Below are 9,780 nucleotides of genomic sequence, written 5' to 3'. Positions count from 1 at the left end.
GATCCTCTGTGCCCTGCCCACTCAACTGCGCTGCATTAAGACTCTCTTTAATTTTTTTCACTTGGTTGAGGTGACAGCCAAGCAGCAGCACGTACTTACCATATCGGGCCACCATCATGGCAGGAAACAATGACGCAGGGGGACCAAGGAGATGAGGAGGAAGGGAAAGAGGTTTAAACCAACAGGAAATGCTTTTACATCTCAGATGCTGCTGCTTCTAACCCAAGAGGAATTGAAATGAGCAGTAAGTTGAAGGGTACGTGTGTGTTTCCTTCCCCTCCTGTGCTTACTCTGAGCATAGTTCAGGCACATTCCTGTCACCCTGTGACTGCAGCATCAGTGTGAAGCAAGCATCTGTGGACGGAGGAGCCAGTGACCAAGCATGGGATGCTGCAGCCTGAGCGGCAGGCAGGCTGGCTCTGCAGGAACAGGCCAGGATAAGGTGGAGCTACTGAAGACAGACAGGACCAGGTAGGTGGCAATTTGAGGGGCACATGAAAAAAAGCCAATTAGCTCCACTGAAACAGAAAGACATTCGGTGATTGAGACTGAAACTCAGTGGCTGCATTCACTTTCCAAATATGACTCCCTTAAAGGAAAAAGCTTTCTCTTCTTCTAGCCAGAATTTACAGTAATGCTAAGTGTCAGATTCATCTAATCTTCTAACTAGAGCATGCTTACTCCTCCTCCATACATCCACCCAGGTGTTGCGATCTTTTAAGACAGAGGGTCAGCATTTGAGAAACAGAAGGTGGAAACATTCCTTCCTGCCACGGACGTAACTCCCTGTTTTGGAGGGGCAACCACAACTGGGTCCTGGGGCTCTGGCAAGCACTGGTTTTGTTTTGTCAGAAATGGATGTTTTCAGTCAGACTGTCACATGTCAGAGACAGATCAGAGGCCTGAAAAGAAGTTTAGGAGGCATTTAGTCCTGCTTCCACCTCTGGAGTAGCCTCAGCTCTTCCTAAATCTTGCTTGACAGATGCTTGTCTAACCTGTCCTTGAAAACCTCCAGTGATAAAGGTTCCGCAGTGTCGCAGGGAAGCCATTGCCTCTTCCTAATAGCTAACCCGTAATGTAGGTAAGGCCGGTGTCTCCATCTTACGCACCACAGAAAAAAAAAGAAAAAAAAAAACTGTCCCCCTCCTCTTTCTAGTGGTGTTTTATGTACGTGAAGACTGTTACCATACCACCTCAGTATTCTTTACTTTAGGCCATGTTGAGCTACATTATACATTTCCTTCCATAATTTCACCACATTACAAGAAACAGTGTTTCTCCTCCCTTGCCCATTAAGACAGACACACTGAAAGGGCCTTCCTCATCCCTACTCTGTTTTCTATGTAATGCCACTGGAAAATTAGGAGTCTAAGTGCTCTGCTGAACTTAGGACCTAGTCTCAGCTTAATGTGAGGGTCATGTTCCCCAGAAGTTCAGGTGTGTTATTCCCTGACATGCCTGCTTTCTGATTCTGCATCTGCTGCATTTTTTTTTTCCTAGAGTTCACCGAGCTGTTACCAACCAATATGCCTGTTGAAAACAGCATATTCTAAAATACACCACATTTATTCAAGAAATTCATAAATTTGTCTGCTTACCAAGCATTAATCTCTCTCTCTTTTTAAAAAAAATGCAACACATGTAAGTGCTTTTCCATGCTTTTCTGTCTTCTTTTCCATTTCAGAATGTGGTCCAACTCAGAAGGCCAGAGTGAGGCATCCCTCCATCCTCAGGACCCTGCAATCCTTGCAGAAACAGAAGATGTGAGTATGAGCAGGGTGATGCAAAGCAAAGATTTGTATTTAAAATCAAGGAAGAAATCAGAGGCCTATTTATCTCACCCACCACGGCATTATCCTGATGCAGGATCCCGTTACAGTAAAGTGCCTTTTCTTTTGAAAGCAAGTAACCAACAGTTCGCTCTGTTTTGAGGCCAAGAGATAGGTTTTCAGCTTTTGTTCTACAAAAGTCACAAGCAGGAAAGTTTGTCGTCACAAGCCAGTTTTGGATTTTTCCCTGGGGGCCTGTTTTATCACCGTTGTTGAGAGAAGATGCTCAGAGGGAAGTGATTGATGCAAACGCGCATATATGGTCAACAGCCAAATCTCCCACTGTCTGGGCTGCAAACCCACCCCTTCTCTCTTTCAGCTAGTGTTAGGAATCATTTTTGGCTGGCTCTCGCTTCCATTTTTCCACCTCTAATTGTTTTACTTTACAGGATATTCCTGGTAAGATTATCAGAGGCAATACATGCTAATGCGGCTTTGTTTCAGACAGAAGCGCTGTGGGGAAGAACACGGGAGGAACTCGCGAGCGTGCTGATCGCACAGCCTATCAGCGGCTGGGAAGGGATGAACATTCACTCTCTTGGGGAAATTATTTGGTCCTCCCTGGTTTTTCTGAGAAGTTATTGCATGGAGGTAATCATCCTTTTACTATAACCACTGAGTAATATGCAAGGGATAACGTGAAGGTAAATTTGGATTTCGTACGTCCTGTCCAAATTACTATCAAATCCCAGGGCTTGACTAAAGCTACAATTTGTCCTGACCTTTGTTTTCAAGAATTAATGCTAATACGTTCAATTTTTTTCACCAGTGCCAGTAAAAGCTGAATGGATTTCAGAGCCAATTCCTTGAGCAGCATGAATCTTTTCATTCACTTTCTGGGGAAAAAAAAACAACCTTTTTTTTTGGTCAGAGGTTTCTTATATTCTTCTCCCCAAAGAGACAAGGACTGGCTATTATTGATGCAGATTTGTATGTGTAACAATCGAGCCCTCTCCACAGCTACGGGAGGTGACTGGTAAAATTAACGCAGTGTGATTGCCGTTACTTTGGTTTTGATGAGGTCGGAAGAGAGAAATGCGATATATTCTAACTTTGCCATGGAATCAACGTCTCTTTAACCGCACATCACTGTTTATCTGGCTGTACACACACGAGTAAAACCACCCTGTCTCACAGGAATGCCATGGTCTGGCTTACTAGTCCACATAGAGACCGTTTAAGGAAAGATGACATAAAATTTCAAAGTACAGACATAAAGCTTCAGTCAAACTGAGACCTAGCGCAAGAGAGCTCGGCGGTTAAATGCTACGTAGAGCCCAGTTACCAACCAGTCACTAGGCATGACAGCCCATCACCACTGTCTGTACATACAGATGCACTAAGGAGTGCATCAGCAGAAAGGAATGCAAGGTGAAGAGCTTTGAAGAAATATAATTTCATTTAAAAAAAAAAAAAAATTGAAACATTTTGGAGGAAAGATATAATTGATCTTATTTCAACAGGAGATGTGTGAACGCTACATTGTGCTGTCCTCCTTCCACTTGCTGATTCTTTCAGTGGATCGTTCAAAGAAGGCATTTGTTTATGAGGTAAAGGACAAGAACCCTTTTGTGTCTGTCGTACCATGTTCATATTGAAGATTTCCTAAATGTCTCTTTGCTCATAGCTCTAGCATGTGCATGGCAAAAAGAGTACCTACCCTTGGTGCCCTGCCATGAGGATGGAGCTTGGGATGGAGCAAACACGTGCAGGTCCCATCAGCCAAGACAGAGACACTTCCCCAAGTTCAGCGGAGCTTTGGCATGTTTTCTAGCACAGTAGCTCACAATTCTCCATTTTTCAGCTTATTTGGAATAGGGAAGCGAGCCCGCTCCAGAGATCGAAGAGGAAGTGCCAGTTTCTAGTTATATATCTGCTGCTAGGATCTATCCTGTTAGCTGGCCTCTTATAGTTTCATTTGTTTACCCACGGAGAGGAACTGCAACTCTGTCCAAGTGAGCTAAGTGAACAAGGAGGTATCGAAAGGTCACAAGAACAGGAGACTACAGGAGAGCGAGTTAGCAAAGGTGTATCGGGCAGCAGACATGGTGTACCAAGGAGAGACGTATCCAGAAGACCTGCCTTCAGCACAGCCGTGTCTCCTGATGGCTGTCTTTGGTGGATGCCTGTGGATCCTAAATGTGAGAAAAAAAAGAGAGCCAAACTAGGAAACTTTATGAGTACAGAAAGAAAGTCCTTGATCTGTATAGCATTGGAGTCAATAGAAACCAAAGTCCCTCCATCAGTTAAGATTGGTGGTGTAAGAGGACACAAAAAAATAAATAATGAGTTTATGAAATACAGGATCCAAAATGCAAACCAGGACCTCTTTGTCCTGAATAAGGGTGTAGTCTTCTAGCATAGTTTGGAGCATGGGGCAGGAATTAAAGAAGGGGAGGCTGCACGGCAGATGACATTCTATCCAGTTCATACAAAGTACTCTTCAACACCAGCCTTGGTCTACGGGTGGAGTTCATCTCAGAGCACTTCAATAAGGAGGACAGTCATTTTATGGGTAGGGAAACACAAATAAACCTCTGACTTCCTATGTCTTCAGTCAATATGCTGAATATCATCCCACACAGACCTCCTTTAAGTAAAAGGTTCGAAGGATGGGAAATTCTTTAGCCTTACAGAAAAACATTCCACATCAGAAGGACTGCAGTGGGACAAAGAGAAGTTGTTGTTACCAACCAATTTCTAACATAATTCCTTACCGTATCAGGGTCTTCTTCCTCTTGCTGGGATGCGTCTGAGAGAGATTGCAGGTGCAATCAGCCACACGTTTGAAATTTCTGGTAAGCCTGTTCTACAGTCCCTGAGAGAACCTGTGAGCGTCACAAAGCAGTGATATCCATACTCTAGCCTTCAAGGACTGGCCTATGCGGCCAGAAGGTGAGAGGGGTGGGTCATGCAGCCATGTGGAGGACCACTGCAGAAGGGACGTGCCTCGTCTCTAACATTCAGCCAAACATGCCGTGCCTTTCTGCACTGGACTTTCACGTGCAGCATATGCCGATATATCAAAGCACAGGTGGAATGTGGCTACAGAGACAATGAATGACAGAGAGGAGGGGCAGCACCCAGAATTCACCCACTGGGCTCAAAGGCAGACGGCAACCACCCTTCGTGAGACCCAGGGGCTGTTTGTTTCTTTGCGCAGGGTCCATGATAGAATCCAGGCTCATTTGCTGCCAGAGTTCAGCTGACTTCGACATGTGGGTTCAACACCTCCGACGCCAAATCGAGACAGCAAACGCTCACTGCCCAGCCAGTCCCAACAATAACATCTCTTTTCTGGTGAGTCCATGCACAAGAGATGTAAAGACAATGAGATGAAAACAGGGAATAGTGTCAGCTTTGAAAGTGGACAGAGTTTTTCAGGGATTTTTACAATGCAGGCTGGAAACGAATAGCGTTACCTGAGGATACTGTTCTAGGCTACGGCAAGTAGACTTGCTACACACAAATTTGCAACTGCCACTCTAAGCTTATGAGAAATTAAAAAAAAATACTTACAGTTTTTTTTCCTGGGATGTAACTACTACACTAGTAAGAAAAAAAAAAAAAAATTCCTCTTAGTCACAGTCACAAAATAAAGACACGCTGACTGTCGCACCAGCGACACACTGCAACATCCACGAGGATCAGCAGAGGGCAGGGTGACACTGCCACTAGAAACACCCACACAGCCGTGCCAGGGGGAAATCACACACAGCAACACAACCAGCCCTCCTAAAGCTCTTGCCCAGTGGTGGTAGGCTCAGATTGCTAAAGGGTCAGAGTCAACTGGAAAGCCAGCTTGTCTTTCCCCCTCGCCAGTGTTATTTATTAACAGTTCTGTTAAGGTTTCTCCTTTTTTAAAAATCCACTCTGCTGTTCTTGATGTCTAGCATGGCATGGACTGCAGGGAAACGCTCTACCTTAGTTGTGTCTAACAGCATGCTGATCTTTGGTTTGGGGGGAGAAAGTGCAGCCCACACCACCCATCCTTAAGAGCTGCTGATTTCTGACGTCCCCTACAGTTGACATAATTGTCTGGAGCTAGTGGATACAAATTAATTTTGCAGTAGTTAGCCAGGTGGTCCTGCTTTAAGGATTCAGCACAGATTGCAGAAATCCATCCAGGACTCGGCATAGCCGTGAGCCCACATCAAATCCCACTCCCCTGTTAACTGGACAGCATTCCTTTGAAGGAAAGTATCCCCTAACAAAGAGATTTGAATGCCAAGCTCAAAGTGCCCTGAACTAAGAAGAAATTCTAATTCAAGTCAAATCAGTGTCTCAAATAACCTCTTTGGAAGGGGAGAAGGAAAATGAGACCTTTCTCTTTTAATAGCTAAACCTGTTTGGCTGTCAGGTGCTGCTCATGAAAGCACAGTACACATGATTTTGTAAGAGCAGGTAGGAAACCTAGAGCAAACTGGGATCTTCACCACAGGTTTCCCAATTTTCAAGCATATATCCTAAATGCCTTTCTTCTGTAACCCTTAAAAACATTATATTTGTAGTTTTATCTCATTTTGTTCTCTCTCAAAACAAACAAACAAACAAAAAAAAGGTGCCGTGTGATGAACAGTGGAAGAAAAAGGAGCTGGTGAGACATCTGTTGTGTAACACCATTCTGCAGTGGGAAGGAAAACCCATTCAGCACCTGGGAAGGATCCAGTATTTGACCACAGTGCAAGTGGCTAGCAGCTGCATGGGGGTAATGTCTGATGTCTACCACTGACACCTGGGTGGCTTTAAGATGGGAACCGGTGAAAGTTTAGGCCTACATGGAACTGTTGCTTAAAGAAATGGGAAAAAAAAAAACAAAAGGGCTAATCACGTCAAAGTCTCACAGATTTAAAGAGTCTGAAGGAAATGCAGTTGTATTTCTGAGAGCTGCTTCTGACTGTGCCCAAACAGTTGCAGTCAGCTTCCAAGGGAGCAGAGCTGGCAGGGAAAGTCCACCCCTTTCCAATCACACGGCAAGATTTTCTAAACATCTCCTTCCAGATGTGTGCCTGACCTATTCTAAAAAAAAACCTCACTACTTTGTGATACCCTATCAGCTTTCGAAGCAACGAATATCCAACCTGAATAAGAAATACGGAGAACAGTATCTGTGGCTGGCACAGGAGCAACTGGGTGCTGCAGACAGTTCTGAGTTTTGGGTTATTGTCGTAGTCATTAAACTTCATATTCTGCCTTTGACTGAGAGAGAGCCACTGAGTGGAAGTTACTGAATGTTTTTGCTGTCTCTAAGATGCCTCTTTTCCAAAGGACTGTGAGGAAAGACTGCTGATCCTGTTTACAGAAGATCTGCTTTTCCTCTCTGTGGATAAGGACAGAACTGCAATCACATATAAGGTAAGAGAGGCAATGCTGGAAATGGTCAAGTAAGCGAAGAATTAAAAGGAGCTGGAGCTAGTGAGCAGCATTGGGTGATGAGGAGAGAAAAGGGAGTAGCCGAAGGAAAAGAACCTTTTTTCTTTTCTTCTTTGAAGGGAAAACTCCCTCTAACCGGAATCCAGGCAAAGGAGAAATCCACTATGCTGGGGAGGTTACAGTTTGAAATTACAGGTATGTAACTGGAAAAGAAAGATGAGAGCAATGAAACACAGGAGATTCTGTCTGAACATAGGGAAACAGTTTTTTACCGTGAGGGTGACTGAGCTGGGGAGTCTCCAACCTTAGAGACACTCAAAAGCTGTCTGGACACAGCCCTGGGCAATCGGCTCTGGGCAGCCCTGACTGAGCAGGAGGGCTGGACCAGGTGACCTCCAGAGACATGAGAAATTAAGCAATACTGGTGCTCAGGCTTGCCTTGATGAGGGGTTATCTTATGAAGTTGTCTTCCCACAAGGGACAGTCCCTGTGACTCTCCTTGCTATACACTGTGTGTCACAGCAAATTTTGTTCCCTGCTGATGTTTTGCAGGAAGCCTCACAGAACCAATCCTCATCACCTGTTCCACAGCAGAGGATTACGAAAAGTGTCTCTTCTACCTACAGAAGGTATTTTTTTCAGAGAACTACTGCAGCAATATCTCTTTTAAAGCCTGGGATTTTCCCAGCCATCCTCCTGACTTTTCTTCTCCTTTTCCACAAAAGACTCACCTGAGCAGTCTTCAAGCCTATCTGTCTCCTGATAAGACTCAGCCCTTTGGCCAGTAAAATATCAGTGGGTATTTAAAAAAAGAAAAACACTGTCAGCAGGGGTTGAACTTGGGTCCTCTTAGGCAAAACACCTGCCTACTCCAGAAGTGAAAGACTGATCCCTAAGCACTGCAATTGCACTGATTTCAATGGCAATTACATAGCAAAACAAGCAGAACTACTGAGGGGAGGAGGCAGGCTATTGGATTCTATTTCATGAAGCGAGACACACATTATGTCACACTACCTCCTAAAATAGCCATGATTGCACTCCCAGCTTAGGGCCTCGTTCCCTGGAAGTTATATCCATGTAAACAGGAGTTAGTTCCAAGTAGGTCCTTCAAAATAGGACCTTACCTAGGTTCTAGTTTTCAGAGTCAATGACTTTTTGTTGGCCAGCACATACAGCACACCCTACACAGTGGACACCACTATCTGGGCTCCGAGGACAGAAAAGTGAATCAGGAGTGGATGTTTTAAAAGCAAAAGAGGTGTTGGGCTCTGAGTATTTATTAATTGAGATGGGTATTCTGTGGTCAAGCATGGCTATGTTTACCTAGTGTGTAAATTCTTGGCAGAGTTAGGATATTCACGTACTGAAAATACATTTCAGCCAGAGAAAACCCTCGATCCTTCGACTCTCCAGCCACCACCAATGATCCCTAAGAAATGCCGGCAATATCAGTGGGACATCAGCACGCAGTAACGAGAGAAGGTTTGTTGAACATGATCCCCACAGAAAGTGAAGAAGCTGCAAGAATGAGTAAGAATAGACTGGAAATTGCAAACCAAGTTCCTTTCAGACTGAAAGGTGAATAAAGGTCTGCACATGAACTGTTCCCCACTGGCTGCTGTTTTGAACGGGCCACTGCAATCTATGTAGGACGCTGTGATTCTGACCTCAGCTGTACATACGCCTCAAGGAGACATCTTTCTCTATTCTCTTACTATATTTATTGCCTGGTTCTTATCAGAAAAAGAAACCTTGCAAAATAGTGTGTAAAAGCTACAAATAAAATCCACTTACCTGACCCTAAACCACGTATAGAAAGCAGCATTTGGGTAACTGTTGGTTTGGAGAGCCGCTGCCTTTCTTTGAAATGGCAGGCACGGTGCAGTTCTTGATGGTGAAGAGTCCCTTTCCCATAGCTTTTCTTCCCTGCCCAAATAAAGAAAAAATGTTGGAAAATCCTGGAAGTTTTCACAAACCAAAAACTGTTTTCCCAAATAATCATTGCTGTCTTCTACTCTCCAAGAAGGACAACCCAAAAACCTTCCGGTTGCATCAAATTATTCATTTTGACCATTTCAAAACATTTAATTTGGACTTTTAACACCTTAAGAATTCTTCCCCACCCTACATATATGTAGCACTGAAAAGGAAGCATCACTACAAATCAAAACAATGAAACATTTAATTTCAAACAGAAGTCCTCAGTTACCCGTAGGTTAATCATCCAGGCTGCATCCGTGGTATAGCTGCAAAGTCACCTGAGCAAGCTTTGTGTGGTCCCAAGGCTCCTGTTCTATCCCAATTTTTTCTTCATGCAGCTTACACCGGCCACACGGAAATCAAGAAAATAGACAGCTGCATATACTGCAAAAAATAAAAAAAAAAAAAAATCAACCATTTTAGAAGAAAAAAAAATATCTAACAAAGGTATGCATACCCACAAGCACCATAAATTATGAGTCTCTTTTCCTGATGCTTTTAGGAACTGAACACCTCTGCCAGCTTGGGCTGAAACTAGGCAATAAGTTGACAAGTTGTTTGGAAAAACAGGTGTGTAATCACACAACGGCTTCAT

General features: G+C 44.0%; 1 protein-coding gene across 2 annotated transcripts; it reads left to right on the top strand.

Annotated features, from left to right (window-relative positions):
* Window positions 1-237: 237 nt before the first annotated feature.
* On the top strand, window positions 238-9,003 carry LOC147598162 (putative pleckstrin homology domain-containing family N member 1). 2 transcript variants are annotated; one of them, XM_086764610.1, is made up of 11 exons: window positions 238-471; window positions 1,685-1,763; window positions 2,274-2,420; window positions 3,293-3,379; window positions 4,555-4,627; window positions 4,993-5,129; window positions 6,391-6,537; window positions 7,098-7,184; window positions 7,322-7,397; window positions 7,755-7,831; window positions 8,586-9,003. In XM_086764610.1, exons 1-11 carry the CDS (start codon window positions 383-385, stop codon window positions 8,676-8,678), a joined length of 1,092 nt encoding a protein of 363 aa, XP_086620736.1. In that variant the 5' UTR covers window positions 238-382; the 3' UTR covers window positions 8,679-9,003. The 2 variants fall into 2 exon arrangements, with proteins under 2 accessions (XP_086620736.1, XP_086620737.1); XM_086764611.1 differs by lacking the exon at window positions 7,322-7,397.
* The last annotated feature ends 777 nt before the right edge of the window (window positions 9,004-9,780 follow it).

This window comes from Chlamydotis macqueenii, chromosome 21 (assembly GCF_036417535.1).
Source record: "Chlamydotis macqueenii isolate bChlMac1 chromosome 21, bChlMac1.mat, whole genome shotgun sequence".
In the NCBI taxonomy this organism is placed as follows: domain Eukaryota; kingdom Metazoa; phylum Chordata; class Aves; order Otidiformes; family Otididae; genus Chlamydotis; species Chlamydotis macqueenii.
This window is presented reverse-complemented; position numbering and strand designations above follow the sequence as displayed.